Raw genomic sequence first — 17,092 nt, 5'->3', positions numbered from 1 at the left:
TTTACTGGAAGCTCAGCACTCGTGACAAGTGGCAAATCCCATTGTGCACAGCGTGGCATTTATCACAGAGTTTAAGCCTGTGCGTGGCATCTTGTCTGAAATGCGCCCTTTCACAAGGCTTGCTATTCAGTCTGAAACTTTGCAAGGGACATCCCACCAGCTGCAACTTTGTTGCACTTGTCCAAATGCTATTCAGCCACAATCAGAAGAATTAATTCTGTCAGATACCTCACTTGCACACCATACATAGAAACAAAGACAATAGATGCAGGAGGAGGCCATTTGGCCCTTCGAGCCTGTACGCACCGCCATTCATTGTGATCATGGCTGATCATCCACAATCAGTAACCCTTCTCCCCATATCCCTTGATTCCACTAGCCCCAAATACTTCAATACCTTTGAAAGGTTACGTTTCTGATCTCTGCTTCTTAACATCAATTAAAATTATACAGTGTGGAAACAGGCCCTTTGGCCCAAACTGCCCACACGTCCCAGCTACACTAGTCCCACCTGCCCGCACTTGGTCCATATCCCTCCAAACCTGTCCTATCCATGTACCTGTCCAACTGTTTCTTAAATGTTGCGATAGTCCCAGCCTCAACTACCTCCTCTGGCAGCTTGTTCCATACACCCACCACCCTCTGTGTGAAAAAAGTTACCCCTCAGATTCCTATTAAATCTTTTCCCCTTCACCTTGAACCTATGTCCTCTGGTCCTCGATTCCCCTACTCTGGGTAAAAGACTGTGCATCTACCCGATCTATTCCTCTCATGATTTTATACACCCCTATAAGATCTCCCCTCATCCTCCTGCGCTCCATGGAATAGAGACCCAGCCTACTTAAGGTAGACACAAAATGCTGGAGTAACTCAGGCAGCATCTCTGGAGAGAAGGAATGGGTGACGTTTCGGGTCGAGACTCTTCAGATCAGTCTGAAGAAGGGCCTTAACCCGAAACATCACCCATTCCTTCTCTCCAGAGATGCTGCCTGTCCCGCTGAGTTACTCCAGCATTTTGTGTCTACCTTCGATTTAAACCAGCATCTGCAGTTCTTTCCTACCCAGCCTACTTCACCTCTCCCTATTGCTCAGACCGGCTAGTCCTGGCAACATCCTCGTAAATCTTCTCTGTACCCTTTCTGGCTTCCAAAAGCTAGAAAATTCTAGTAAAAATTACAACAATAAATATTACAAAATAAAGGAAAATAGGAATCTGAGGGACACCATTTTTCACACAGAGGGTGGTGGGCGTATGGAACAAGCTGCCAGAGGAGGTAGTTGAGGCTGGGACTATCCCATTGTTTAAGAAACAGTTGGACAGGTTTGGAAGGATATGGACCAAATGCAGGCAGGTGGGACTAGTGTAGCTGGGACATGTTGATCAGTGTGGGCAAATTGGGCTGAAGGGCCTGTTTCCATGCTCAATCACTCTGTAACTAAGCAAAGAAAGGGGAGATAGACTATCGCCTGACATCTATTACAAACCCACTGACTCCCACAACTATCTCGACTACGCTTCTTCCCACCCTGCTTCCTGCAAAGACTCTACCCCCTACTCCCAATCCCTCCGTCTACGCCGCATCTGCGCCCAAGATGAGGTGTTCCGTACCAGGACATCCGAGATGTCCTCATTCTTTAGGGATCGGGGGTTCCCCTCTCCCATCATAGATGAGGCCCTCACTCGTGTCTCCTCAGTACCCCGCAGCTCCACCCTTGCTCCCCCTCCCCCTAGTCACAACAGAGACAGAGTCCCCCTAGTCTTCACCTTCCACCCCATCAGCCGTCACATACAACACACAATCCTCCGACATTTTCGCCACCTCCAATGGGATCCCACCACTAGCCACATCTTCCCATCTCCACCCCTTTCCACCTTCCGCAGAGACCGTTCCCTACGCAACTCCCTGGTTAACTCATCCCTTCCCACCCAAACCACCCCCTCCCCAGGTACCTTCCCCTGCAACAGCAGAAGATGCAACACCTGTCCCTATACCTCCTCCCTCGACCCTGTCCAGGGACCCCGACAGTCCTTTCAGGTTAGGCAGAGGTTCACTTGCACCTCCTCCAACCTCATCTACTGTATCCGCTGTTCAAGATGTGGACTCTTACACATCGGCGAGATCAAACGCAGACTGGGCGATCGTTTCGCTGAACACCTTCGCTCAGGTGATCACCGCCTGAACCAACCTGATCTCCCGGTTGCCGGACACTTTAATTCCCCTTCCCATTCCCACACTGACCTTTCTGTCCTGGGTCTCCTCCGTTGTCAGAGTGAGGCTAAACGCAACTTGGAGGAACAGCATCTCATATTTCGCTTGGGCAGCTTACAGCCCAGTGGTATGAATATTGATTTCTCTCACTTCAGGTAGCCCCGGCATTCCTTCTCTCTCCATCCCTCCCCCACCCAAGTCACACCAGCTTCTCGTTCGCACCCAACAAACAGCTAACAATGGCCTGTTTCCTTTATCAACGTTACTTTTTTGCAGATCTTTCATTCACTTGTTCTTTATCTTTCTACATTAAAGTCTATATCTCTCCCTTTCCTGACTCTCAGTCTGAAGGTTTCGAACTGAAAAACGTCACCCATCCCTTCTCTCCAGAGATGCTGCCTGTCCCGCTGAGTTACTCCAGCTTTTTGTGTCTACCTTCAGTTTAAACCAGCATCTGCAGTTCCTTCCTACACAAAGAAAGGGAGAACGTACAAACTCCGTACAGACAGCACCCGCAGTCGGGATGGAACCCGGGTCACCAGAGTTGCATTCACTGTAAGGCAGTAACTCTACCGCTGTGCCACCGTGACCGCCCACGTACTCTACTTGCCCCCCCCCCCCCCACCACATCATCGGTCCTCCTCTCTACTCGCCCCCCCCCACACCATCGGTCCCCCTCTCTACCCCCCCCACACCATCGGTCCCCCACTCTACCCCCCCACACCATCGGCCCCCCTCTCTACTCCCCCCCCCACACCATCGGTCCCCCTCTCTACTTCCCCCCCCACACCATCGGTCCCCCTCTCTACTTCCCCCCCCACACCATCGGTCCCCCTCTCTACTCCCCCCCCCACACCATCGGTCCCCCTCTCTACTCCCCCCCCCCACCATCGGTCCCCCTCTCTACTCCCCCCCCCCCACACCATCGGTCCCCCTCTCTACTTCCCCACCCACACCATCGGTCCCCCTCTCTACTCCCCCCCCACCATCGGTCCCTCTCTCTACTCGCCCCCCCCCCACACCATCGGTCCCCCTCTCTACTCACCCCCCCCATCCCACCATCGGTCCCCCTCTCTACTCCCCCCCCCCCCCCACACCATCGGTCCCCCTCTCTACCCTCCCCCCCACACCATCGGCCCCCCTCTCTACTCCCCCCCACACCATCGGTCCCCCTCTCTACTCAACCCCACCCCCCCCTGACAACATCAGTGCCCCTCTCTACTCCCCCCCCTCCCCCTCCCCCCCACCATCGGTCCCCCTCTCTACTCGCCCCCCCCACTATCGGTCCCCCTCTCTACTCCCCCCCCCCCACACCATCGGTCCCCCTCTCTACTCGCCCCCCCATCCCACCATAGGTCCCCCTCTCTACTCCCCCCCCCCCCCCACACCATCGGTCCCCCTCTCTACTCGCCCCCCCATCATCGGTCCCCCTCTCTACTCCCCACCCCCCACCATCGGTCCCCCTCTCTCCTCCTCCCCCCCACACCATCGGTCCCCCTCTCTACTCCCCCCCCCCCCACACCATCGGTCCCCCTCTCTACTCGCCCCCACCCCCCCCCCCCCACAACATCGGTCCCCCTCTCTACTACCCCCCCCCTCCCCCACACCATCGGTCTCCCTCTCCACTCTGCGGTCCCCCCCACACTGGGCCCCCCATCGTTCTCGGTGCCTGCCGCTCCTGTGACTCTGCGGAGCATCCCGGAAGTCTTCCTGGATCGAGTGGCGGGGCAGAGCCGATGGGCCGAGTGGCCCTATTCTGCTCCTCGGTCTCATGAGATGCGTGGGGGCTGGAGGACGCGAGCGCCGTCGCGGGGTTGGGCCCGTTCGGGTTACAGCCGAGGTTACAGCCGAGGGGGACCGATGGTGTCAGGCCCAGCGTTGCCCAGCAGGCTGAGCTGCCCACAGGCCTGGCCTCCCGATGAAGGAGAGGATGGGAAACACACTCAGAGTGGCCAGGGCCCAACTGCTGACACAGCAGAGCTGCCCACAACATGAGGTGACACGAAGCCAGGGGGGAGTGAACTGAGAACTGAAACCCATGACCACCATTGACCGCTGCCACAGACTCATCATCCCATCATCAGTTTCCAGGCTCACGAGATAGGAGCAGAAACAGGCCATTTGGCCCATCAGGTCTACTCCGCCATTCCATCATGGCTGATCTATCTCTCCCTCCTAACCTCATTCTCCTGCCTTCTCCCCATAACCCCTGACACCTGCACTAATCAAGAATTAGGGCGGCACGGTGGTGCAGCGGTAGAGTTGCTGCTTTACAGCGAATGCAGCGCCGGAGACTCAGGTTCGATCCTGACTACGGATGCCGTCTGTACGGAGTTTGTACGTTCTCCCCGTGACCTGCGTGGGTTTTCTCCGAGATCTTCGGTTTCCTCCCACACTCCAAAGACGTACAGGTATGTAGGTTAATTGGCTGGGAAAATGTAAAAAAAATTGTCCCTAGTGGGTGTAGGATAGTGTTAGTGTGCGGGGATCGCTGGGCGGCGCGGACCCGGTGGGCCAAAGGGCCTGTATCTCTAAATCTAAAAAAAATCTAAATCTATCTATCTCTGCCTTAAAATTATCCCCTGCTTGGCCTCCATAGCCAAAGAATTCCACAGATTCACCACCCTCTGACTAAAGAAATTCCTCCTCATCTCCTTCCTCAAGGAAGGTCCTTTAATTCTGAGGTTGTGACCTCTGGTCCTAGACTCTCCCACTAGTGGAAACATCCTCTCCACATCCACTCTATCCAATTCACTGTTCGGTAATTTCCCCCCAAAATGTCATTACATTACTAGAGACCAACTAGTAGGATTCAAATACTAGTTTTAATTTTAATTTTAGACATTATCTGATCTCTTCTGCCTTTCTCAGTTGACATTCCATTATACTATGTAGGAAGGAACTGATTTACACCGAAGATAGACACAAAATGTTGGAGTAACTCAGCGGGCCAGGCAGCATCTCTGGAGAGAAGGAATGGGTGACGTTTCAGCTCGAGACCCCTATTCCTTGTCATATGTCATATGTTGAAAGACTGTCCCCATGTCATATGTTGAAAGACTGGAGCGACTAGGCTTGTATACACTGGAATGTAGAAGGATGAGAGGGGATCTTATCGAAACGTATAAGAATATTAAGGGGTTGGACACGTTAGAGGCAGGAAACATGTTCCCAATGTTGGGGGAGTCCAGAACAAGGGACCACAGTTTAACAATAAGGGGTAGGCCATTTAGAACGGAGATGAGGAAAAACTTTTTCAGTCAGAGAGTTGTAAATCTGTGGAATTCTCTGCCTCAGAAGGCAGTGGAGGCCAATTCTCTGAATGCATTCAAGAGAGAGCTAGATAGAGCTCTTAAGGATAGCGGAGTCAGGGGGTATGGGGAGAAGGCAGGAACGGGGTACTGATTGAGAATGATCAGCCATGATCACATTGAATGGCTCGAAGGGCCGAATGGCCTCCTCCTGCACCTATTGTCTATTGTATTCAGACTGAGAGTCAAGGGAAAGGGAGACACAGAGATGAGGAAAGGTAAGGTGTGAGAACGAGACATCAAAGGGGACAATGCTCAAGAGAAATATAGAATAGATCATTGTTAGCTCGGGGAAGGTGACAACGAAGCAAACAGATAATATTTAATCAGGAGGACAGTCAGACCGGTCGTAAAACGAGGATAGAGGTGGGATGGAGAGAGAAGGGAAGCATGGATTACTAGAAGTTAGAGAAGTCTGAAGAAGGGTCTCGACCCGAAACGTCACCTATCCATGTTCTCCAGAGATGCTGCCTGACCCGCTGAGTTACTCCAGCACTCTGTGAAACATCACCTATTCCTTTTCTCCAGAGATGCTGCCTGACCCGCTGAGTTACTCCAGCTTTTTGTGTCTGTCTTCTATTTTATTATTCCTAGCTAACAGCGGTTGTTTTAAAGCCTCGACATCCTTCCTGTAATGGGGGTGACCAGAACTGCACGCAATACTCCAAACGGGGCCTGACCAAAGTCCTATAAAGCTGCATCATGATGCCTTGTACTCTTACATTCAATTCCCCAACCAAAGAAGGCAAGTATAATACATACAGACACAAAATGCTGGAGGAACTCAGTGGGTCAGGCAGTATCTCTGGAGCTGACCAGAGTAGGTGAATCGAGGACCAGAGGACATGGGTTCAAGGTGAAGGGGAAAAGATTTAATAGGAATCCGAGGGGTAACTTTTTCCACACAGAGGGTGGTGGGTGTATGGAACAAGCTGCCAGAGGAGGTAGCTGAGGCTGGGACTATCCCAACGTTTAAGAAGCAGGTTAGACAGGTACATGGAAAGGACAGGTTTGGAGGGATGTGGGCCAAACGCAGGAAAATGGGACTAGTGGAGATGGGACATGTTGGCCGGTGTGGGCGAGTTGGGCCTAAGGGCCTGTTTCCACACTGTATCACTCTGTGACTCTATGAAGGGCCTGTTTCCACACTGTATCACTCTGTGACTCTATGAAGGGCCTGTTTCCACACTGTATCACTCTATGAAGGGCCTGTTTCCACACTGTATCACTCTATGACTCTATGAAGGGCCTGTTTCCACACTGTATCACTCTGTGACTCTATGAAGGGCCTGTTTCCACACTGTATCACTCTGTGACTCTATGAAGGGCCTGTTTCCACACTGTATATCTCTGTGACTCTATGAAGGGCCTGTTTCCACACTGTATCACTCTATGACTCTATGAAGGGCATGTTTCCACACTGTATATCTCTGTGACTCTATGAGTGGTGTTGCAGAATCGTGTGTCCTTGGCCTCGACATTAAATGCTGACTAGGCGGATGCTGAACAACAGACGGCATTGTGACGTGTCTATGGTTTACCAACACTGCGCTACTCTTTGTGTGGTGAGACCACATACCCACACATCATCTGCTTCAACTCCAGAGAAAATTACACTCTGCACTCTCGCCCTCCAATAAACCAAGCTTTAGCGTTAAACTCCAAAACACAATTAGTTTAGTTTAGTTTAGAGATACAGCGCGGAAACAGGCCCTTCGGCCCACCGGGTCCACGCCGACCAGCGATCCCCGCACACTAACACTATCCTACACCCACTAGGGAAAATGTACACTTATACCAAGCCAATTTACCTACAAAGCTAAACGTCATTGGAGTATGGGAGGAAACCCACGATCTCGGACAAAACCTATGCAGGTCACGGGGAGAACGTACAAACTCCGTACAGACAGCACCCTTAGCTAGGATCGAACCCGGGTCTCCGGCGCTGTAGGCAGGAGATCTACCGCTGTGCTGTTAAGCTGGAAAGGGTGCTGAGAAGATTTACAAGGATGTTGCCAGGACTTGAGGGTCTGAGATATTGAGCTTGAGTAGGCTGGGACTCCATTCCTTGGAGCGCAGGAGGATGAGGGGTGATCTTATAGGGGTGTACAAAATCACGAGAGGAATAGATCGGGTAGATGCACAGAGTCTCTTGCCCAGAGTAGGGGAATCGAGGACCAGAGGACTTAGGTTTAAGGTGAGGGGGGAAAGATTTTGTAGGAATCTGAGGGGTAACTTTATCACGCAAAGTGTAGTAGGTGTATGGAACAAACTGCCAGAGGAGGTAGTTGGGGCAGGAACTATCGCGACATTTAAGAAATAACTAGTCCAAGTGGACCCGCTGGGCCCAATCCTCTGCTTTGGTGCAGCACACTCTCCTCCCCCTCTACCCTCCATCCACCCTTCCCCCCACACCCCTCCCTCCCCTCCCCCCTCTCCCCCCTCCACTCCACCTCCCCCCTTTCTCTCCCCCCTTCCCCTCCCACCCATTCCATCCCCCCCACTTATCCTCCCTCCCCCCCTCCCTCCCTAGGAGATAGATTTAAACTTTAAAAAGTGAATAACTTTAAAAATATAACACTGATTTCAATTAAACTTCTTCCATGAGCACCAAAGGGACGACGGTGAGTAAGGTGGGCCTAACATTGTCGCGCTATCGTGTACCGTTTTGGTTGCAGTTCAGGAACAAACAAACAAACAAGCGAGAGTTTTAGTATATAGATTAGACAAGTGGGACTAGTGTAGATGGGACATGTTGGTCGGTGTGGGCAAGTTGGGCTGAAGGACCAGTTTCCATGCTGTATGACTATGACTCTATAATAATTGAAGTCAATTTGGGATGGCACGGTGGCGCAGCGGTAGAGTTGCTGCCTTACAGAGGCAGGGACCCGGGTTCCATCCTGACCAAGGAGTCCGTCTGTACGGAGTTTGTATGTTCTCCCCATGACGTGCGTGGGTTTTCTGCAGGGGATGCTTCTGGAAAGAAATAGTCCCTAGTGGGCAGGATGGAGCTGGTGTGAATGGGTGATTGTTGGCCAATGCAGACTTGGCGGGCCAAAGGGTCTGTTTTCACACTATTCGTTAAACTAAACAAGAACTAAACTTGCCAAGATCGCTGCTTTTCCCCAGTGGGGATTTGCTTTCAAAGTAAGTGAACATTAATTGCAAGTTAAACAGAGAATTTTCTTTATCCGTGAACAAACAATTCCATTCTGGTTCATGAGTTAATTCCATTGAACTCTCTTTCATTCACATTCCTCAATGCCCTTGCCCAACAACAACTGTTAGCAACTGACATGTTTCTTGCAGTAAAATTTAGTTTAGTTACATAGAAACATAGAAAATAGGTGCAGGAGGAGGCCAATCGGTCCTTCGAGCCTGTACGCACCGCCACTCATTGTGATCATGACTGATCATCCACAATCAGTAACCCGTGCCTGCCTTCTCCCCATATCCCTTGCTTCCACTAGTCCTAAGAGTCTAGTTTAATTTAGTTTAGAGATATAGCGCGGAAACAGGCCCTTCGGCCCACCGGGTCCGCGCCGACCAGGGATCCCCGCACATTAACACTATCCTACACCCACTAGGGACATTTTTTACATTTACCTACAAACCTGCACGTCTTTGGAGTGTGGGAGGAAACCGAAGATCTCGGAGAAAACCCACGCAGGTCACGGGGAGAACGTACAAACTCCGTACAGACAGCACCCGTAGTCGGGATGGAACCCGGGTCTCCGGCGCTGCATTCGCTGCAAGGCAGCAACTCTAACGCTGCGCCACGGAATCTATCTCTCTTCTGAATGTATCCAGTGAGTCGGAATCCACTGCCTTTTGTGGCAGAGAATTCCACAAATTCTGGGTGAAAAAGTTTTTCCTCATCTCAGTTCTAAATATTCGTATTCGTAAACTGTGGCCCCTGGTTCTGGACTCCCCCAACATTGGGAACATGTTTCCTGCATCTAGCATGTCCAATCCCTTAATAATTTTATATGTTTCTATAAGATCCCCTCTCATCCTTCTAAATTCCAGTGAATACAAGCCCAGTCACTCCATTCTTTCATTATATGACTGTCCCGCCATCCCGGGAATTAACCTCGTGAACCTACACTGCACGCCCTCAATAGCAAGAATGTTCTTCCTCAAATTAGGAGAACAAAACTGCACACAGTACTCCAGGTGCAGTCTCACCAGGACCCTGTACAACTGCAGAAGGACCTCTTTGCTCCTGTACTCAAATCCTCTCGTTATGAAGGCCAACATGCCATTAGCTTTCTTCACTGCCTGCTGTACCTGCATGCTTACTTTCAGTGACTGATGTACAAGGACATCCAGGTCACGTTGCACTTCCCCTTTTCCTAATCTGACACTATTCAGATAATAATCTGGCTTCTTGTTCTTGCTACCAAAGTGGATAACCTCACACTTATCCACATCAAACTGCATCTGCCATGCATCTGCCCACTCACACAACCTGTCCAAGTCACCCTGCAACCTCATAGCATCCTCCTCACAGTTCACACTACCACCCAGCTTTGTGTCATCTGCAAATTTGCTAATGTTACTTTTAATTCCTTCATCTAAATCATTAATATATATTGTGAATAGCTGTGGTCCCAGCACTGAGCCTTGCGGCACTCCACTCGCCACTGCCTGCCATTCTGAAAAGGACTCGTTTACTCCTACTCTTTGCTTCCTGTCTGCCAACCAGTTCTCTATCCATATCAACACCCTACCCCCAATACCATGTGTTCTAATTTTGCTCACCAATCTCCTGTGTGGGACCTTATCAAAGGCTTTCTGAAAGTCTAGATACACTACATCCACTGGCTCCCCTTCATCCATTTTACTTGTCACATCCTCAAAAAATTCCAGAAGATTAGTCAAGCAGGATTTCCCTTTCATAAATCCATGCTGATCTGGATGGATTCCTGCTATCCAAATGTTCCTCTATGACATCTTTAATAATTGACTCCAGCATCTTCCCCACCACTGATGCTAGGCTAACTGGTCTATAACAGTATAACAGAGCTTTATTTGTCATTCGGTACCAAAGTACCGAACGAAACTACATAGCAGTCATAGAAAAAAAGAACACAAGACACATGACCCCAACACAAACGTCCATCACAGTGACTCCAAACACCCCCTCACTGATGGAGGCAACAAAACTTCCACTCTCTTCCCCACGCCCACGGACAGACAGCTCGTCCCCGACCGACCCGCACAGTCCCCGCAAGGGGATGGAAGTTCCCGCGGCCGAGTCGCACCGGGCGCTGAAACGTCACGCGGCCGAGCCGGGCGATGGAAGGCCCGCGACCGAGCCTTGCGCAGCTAAGTCCCGCGGCCGAGCCGCACCGGGCGATGTTAAGTCCCGCGGCCAAGCCGCACCAGCGATGAAAAGTCCCGCGGCCGAGCTGCACCGGGCGATGTAAAGTCCCGCGGCCGAGCCGCACCAGCGATGAAAAATCCCGCGGCCGAGCCGCACCGGGCGATGTAAAGTCCCGCGGCCGAGCCACACCGGGCACTGTTAAGTCCAGCGGCCAAGCCGCACCGGGCGATGTAAAGTCCAGCGGCCGAGCAGCACCGGGCGATGTTAGGCCCCGCAGCCGAGCCGCACCCCGCGCCGTGAGGAAGAGAAAAGTTTCCCCCACCCCCCACCACCCACCCACCCACACCACCACCCCCTCCCACACACCCACCCACACCACCACCCCCTCCCACACATACACAACCAAAAAAAAAATACAAAAACCATCCCAACACCGACACACAACAAAAAAAAAGGAAAAAAGACGAACAGACTGCTAGCGAGCCGCTGCCGATAGGCGCCGCCACTATAATTCCCTGCTTTCTCTCTCCCTCCTTTCTTAAAAAGTGGGATAACATTAGCCACCCTCCAATCCACAGTAACTGATCCAGAATCTGTAGAACATTGGAAAATGATCACCAATGCGTCCACGTTTTCTAGAGCCACCTCCTTGAGAACCCTGGGATGCAGAGTATCAGGCCCTGAGTTTAGAGATACAGCGCGGAAACAGGCCCTTCCCCCCACCGAGTCCACGCTGACATTAACGCCATCCAACACACATTAACGCCATCCCCACACATTAACACCATCCAACACACATTAACACCATCCAACACACACTGGGGACAATTTACTCCAAGCCAATTAACCTACAAAGCTGTACGTCTTTGGAAACCAAAGATCTCGGAGAAAACCCACGCAGGTCAGGGGGAGAACGTACAAACTCCGTACAGACAGCGCCCGTAGTCAGGATTGAAGAGGTTGTTTTGAAGCCCGAATCTGAAAAACCAACAAAATACTGTATATTGTTGCAATGCTGATAAGACAACTATCTCCTGCATCTAGTTTCAGCAAAAGCCCTGACTGAAATTAGCTTGGGCGCAGCGGTAGAGTTGCTGCCTTTCAGTACTTGCAGTGCCCAGAGACCCGGGTTCCATCTACAGTGTCCGGGCCTACAGTGCCCCCCGGGCCTAATACGGGACAAGGGCGGTTTTAGCCCAAAATTCTGGGATGTCCCGGCTAATACGGGACAGTTGGCAACATTATTTATAATACAAGCTGGCACAACACGTGCATGTTTTTTCTTGACTTGAAATCGCTTGACGTGTACTTACCGGGGATTGGCTGCCGTCCCAGTCGTAGGTCAGCACGTAACCCAGCAGGACACCATGCACTTCCTCATCCGGAGGTGCCACCCATTCCACAGTTAATGAGGTGCTGTTCTCGCACACGCTCACATTACCAGGAGGGGCTGTGGGCACTGCAAAAATAAAGTGTCGCGTCAGTAATCCACCTCTTCAAATGTCAGCGTTTACGCTACATAGAATATATAAGATTATTAAGGGGTTGGACACGTTAGAGGCAGGAAACATGTTCCCAATGTTGGGGGAGTCCAGAACCAGGGGCCACAGTTTTAGAATAAGGAGTAGGCCATTTAGAACTGAGATGAGGAAAAACTTTTTCAGTCAGAGAGTTGTAAATCTGTGGAACTCTCTGCCTCAGAGGGCAGTGGAGGCTAATTCTCTGAATGCATTCAAGAGAGAGCTAGATAGAGCTCTTAAGGATAGTGGAGTCAGGGGGTATGGGGAGAAGGCAGGAACGGGGTACTGATTGTGGATGATCAGCCATGATCACATTGAATGGCAGTGCTGGCTCGAAGGGCCGAATGGTCTCCTCCTGCACCTATTGTATAATAATAATAGCAGACTTCAAGCAGTCATTGCATGCAAAGGATATGCAACAAAATGACTACTTTCAGTTACATGACATTGCTATGTCCCAAACATTATGGTGCCCTGAAATGGGAGGACTGTGTATAAACACAGCTGTAATTTCTACATGGTGAAACCAAAATGTATAAAAATGGCCTTTATTAAAATCTGACAATGTGCACTTTAACCGCATGTGTTTTTTTTCTATTACAAATCTCAAATGGTGGAGTACAAAGGCAAATAAATAAATGATGGGTCTTTGTCCCAAACATCATGGAGGGCACTGTAGGAACAGATCCTTCAGCCCACAATGTCCATTTCAAACCTGATGCCAAGTGAAACTAATCTCTGTACCAATGAAGACACAAAATGCTGGAGTAACTCAGCGGGACAGGCAGCATCTCAGGAGAGGAGGAATGGGTGGCGTTTCAGGTCGAGACCCTTCTTCAGAATGAATGATCCATATCCCTCCATATCCATGTATCCAGGCAAAAGCCTCTTCAACACCACAACTGCATCTGCCTCCACCACCACCACCCCCGGCAGTGGGTTCCAGGCACCCACCAGTCTCTCTGTAGGCACAAGCAACTCCATGCTTCCATTGATTCCATTCTCTCATCCATTGACTCCATCTACACCTCACGCTGCCTCGGCAAGGCCAGCAGCATCATCAAGGACCAGTCTCACCCCGGTCACTCCCTCTTCTCCCCTCTCCCATCAGGCAAGTGGTACAGAAGTGTGAAAACACACACCTCCAGATTCAGGGGCAGTTTCATCCCAGCTGTTATCAGGCAACTGAATCATCCTACCACAACCAGAGAGCAGTGCTGAACTACTATCTACCTCATTGGAGACCCTCGGACTATTCTTGATCGGACTTTGTTGGACTTTATCTTGCACTAAATGTTATTCCCTTCATCCAGTATCTGTACACTGTGGACTTCCCAATTGTAAGCATGTATTGTCTTTCCGTTGACTAGTTAGCAAGCAACAAAAGCTTTTCACTTTTGTCTTGCTGTCATTGAGAGGAAGGTTATTGTTTTGACACCAGGTTACGAGGCACTTATTCTCTTTCCTGTACTCCGTCTCGTCACATGGCGGCCATGGTGGCGCAGCGGTAGAGTTGCTGCATCACAGCGCTTGCTGATTGAAGACCCGGGTTCCATCCCGACTATGGGCGTCGTCTGTACGGAGTTTGTACGTTCTCCCCATGACCTGCGTGGGTTTTCTCCGAGATCTTCGGTTTCCCCCCACACTCCAAATACGTGCAGGTTTGTAGGTTAATTGACTTGGTGTAAGTGTAAATTGTCCCTAGTGTGTGTAGGATAGTGTTAATGTGGGGGGATTGTTGGTCGGCATAGACTCGGTGGGCCGAAGGGCCTGTTTCTGCGCAGTATCTCTAAACTAAACTAAATTATTTGACATCCGGTCCACAATGGTGGTGTGGTCCACAAATGTTAAAATTGGTTTGGATTTGTACATGGCTACACAGTCGTGGGTGTATAAAGAGTTAAGACAGGGGCTGAGAACACATCCCTGTGGAGCACCAGTGTTGAGGATTATCATAGAGGATGATTTGGCACCTACCCTCACTGATTGTGGCCTGTTGGTCAGTTAGTTGAGCCAGGTACTACCACAACGTTTAAGAAACAGTTAGACAGGTACATACATGGCTAGGAAAAAAAACTGCAGACGCTGGTTTAAATCGAAAGTAGACATAAAATGCTGGAGTAACTCAGTGGGTCAGGCAGCATCTCGGGAGAGAAGGAATGGGTGATGTTTCAGGTCAAGACCCTTCTTCAGACCCAAAACTTCTCCAATCTGAAGAAGGTTCTCGACCCGAAACGTCACCCATTCCTTCTCTCCTGAGATGCTGCCTGACCCACTGAGTTACTCCAGCATTTTGTGTCTACCTGGGGATAATGGATAGGACAGGTTTGGAGGGATATGGACCAAACGCAGGCAAGTAGGACTAGTGTAGCTGGGACATTGTTGGCCGGTGTGGGCGAGCTGGGCTGAAGGGTCTGTTTCCACACTGTATCACTCTGAGTACATGTTTGCTGGGCTAAATTACCTTTCATGGATCCTACGTCAACCCAGCATTAGAAACAACTGTTGTGGACTGCTGGAATGTATGGTTTAGTTGGAGGACAGAGGATCTCGTACACCAGCACTATCCTACACTCTAGACAACTTACAATGTTACCCGCGTGATAACAGGGAGAAGGTGCAAACTCCACACAGACAGCGCCCGAGGTCAGGGTTGAACCCGGGTCTCTGGCGCTGTGAGGCAACAACTCTTACAGCTTCCTTCGAGGCAAACAAAATGGTCGGTAACGTTCTGCAAACAATACTCAGTGACAGGATTAGCAGCCATTTGGACCTGCATGGATTCATCACAGAAAGACAGAACGGATTTCTTATCGAGAAAATGTGTGTAACACAAGGAATTGTTGATGAAGGGAGAGGATTGCAGATGTGTTATGCACCAATCAGCCAAAACATTATGACCATTGACAGGAGAAGTGAATAACGTTGATTATCTTGTTCCAATGGCACCTGTCAAGGGGTGGGATATATTAGGCAGCAAATGAACAGTCAGTTCTTGAAGTTTATTCACAAAATGAAGTTGATGTGTTGGATGCAGGAGAAATGGGCAGGAGTAAAGACCTGAGCGACTTTGACAAGGGCCAAATGGTTATGGCCAGACGACTGGGTCAGAGCATCTGTGAAACGGCAAGGCTTGTGGGGTGCTCCCGGTCAGCAGTGGTGAGTACCTACCGACAGTGGTCCGAGGAGGGACAAACCACAAACCGGCGACAGACAGGGTGTTGGGCGCCCAAGGCTCATCGATGCGCGAGGACAACGAAGGCTATCCCGTCTGGTTCGAACCGACAGAAGGTCGACTGTGGCACAAGTCACAGAAAATGTTAATGGTGGTCACGGGAGGAATGTGTCACAATACACAGTGCATCGCACCCTGCTGCGTATGGGGCTGCACACGGAGGACCAACAGCATATTAGGCAGGTGGGCATAATGTTTTGGCTCATCAGGTCATAATGTTTTGGCTGATCGGTGCACATGGTTGCCCAAAAGGCATTTGATTTAGTGCCATATAATGGCGTGAGAAAGACCGAAACCAATGAAATAATAGGAAATATTCATAGTGAAAGGACACCGTTAAAAATAGTCCCAAACCAAAACGTCACCTATCCATGTTCTCCAGAGATGCTGCCTGACCTGCTGAGTTACTCCAGCACTCTGTGTCCTTCTTTTATAAACCAGCGTCTGCAGTTCATTGTTTCTCCATTCTAGTAATAGCGAAAGCTTGTTTTTTGCAGTTTAGAGTTCAGTGGAGTTCCCCAGTGTCAGAACAGTTATTTTAGTTTAGTTTCGGTTTTGGAGATACAGTGTGGAAACAGACCCTTCAGCCCAGCGAGTCCACGCCGACCAGCTAAACTAAAGGCACTTGAGGTCAGAAAATGGCCTGATATATTTATAACAGACAGAGGTGAAGCTAATTCTACAGTTAACAAAGGCAGGAGAGAAAATTGTTTACGAAGGAACTGCAGATGCTGGTTTAATCGGAAGATAGACACAAAAAGCTGGAGTAACTCAGCGGGTCAGGCAGCATCTTGGGAGAGAAGGAATAGGTGACGTTTCGGGTCGGGACCCTTCTTCAGAAGAGAAAATTGTTGAGATAAATGGAAGAGATTTCATTTCAGCATTAAAATAGATCTCATTCATCGTCCTAAAAGTGAAAACGAACTTCTCTGAAGTCAGAGGAAAATTGTGAATTAGCAAAAAAATATGCGATCGCAAAGGATTGCAAAACAATATTCTTCACTTTCAGTTGCGGAGATATAAAGTGCAAACAGAAAGTGAGACTCACTTTCAAAATTTCAGCTTTTCCCGAAAATGAACCTCTACCTCACTCACGCTGCCTCGGCAAGGCCAGCAGCATAATTAAGGACGAGTCGCACACTGACCACTACCTCTCCTCCCATCAGGCAAAAGGTATAGAAGGTATCTGAAGAAGGGTCTCGACCCGAAACGTCACCCAATCCTTCTCTCTACAGATGCTGCCTGTCACACTGAGTTACTCCAGCTTTTTGTGTCTATGAAAGGTATAGAAAACGCACACCTCTAGATTCAGAGACAGTTTCTTCCCAGCTGTTATCAGGCAACTGAACCATCCCACCACAACCAGAGAGCAGTGCTGAACTACTAACTACCTCTTTGGTGACCTTCGGACTATCCTTGATCGGACTTTGCTGGCTTTACCTTGCACTGAACGTTATCCCCTTATCATGTATCTGCACACTGTAAAT

At 50.0% G+C, this 17,092-nt stretch overlaps 1 protein-coding gene across 2 annotated transcripts in view; it reads right to left on the bottom strand.

Moving 5' to 3' along the window:
- Positions 1–17,092, bottom strand: part of mertka (c-mer proto-oncogene tyrosine kinase a) — a 148,878-nt gene that overhangs the window by 48,018 nt on the left and 83,768 nt on the right. For both annotated transcript variants that reach the window (XM_078398799.1, XM_078398800.1), the window contains exon 8: positions 12,164–12,309. In XM_078398799.1, the coding sequence (XP_078254925.1) occupies positions 12,164–12,309 (146 nt within the window). The remainder of the gene's footprint in view (positions 1–12,163; positions 12,310–17,092) is intronic.

Source organism: Rhinoraja longicauda, chromosome 5 (assembly GCF_053455715.1).
Source record: "Rhinoraja longicauda isolate Sanriku21f chromosome 5, sRhiLon1.1, whole genome shotgun sequence".
Taxonomy (NCBI): Eukaryota; Metazoa; Chordata; class Chondrichthyes; order Rajiformes; family Arhynchobatidae; genus Rhinoraja; species Rhinoraja longicauda.
The sequence above is the reverse complement of the archived record's forward strand: the minus strand, read 5'-3'. Positions and strand labels throughout refer to the sequence as shown.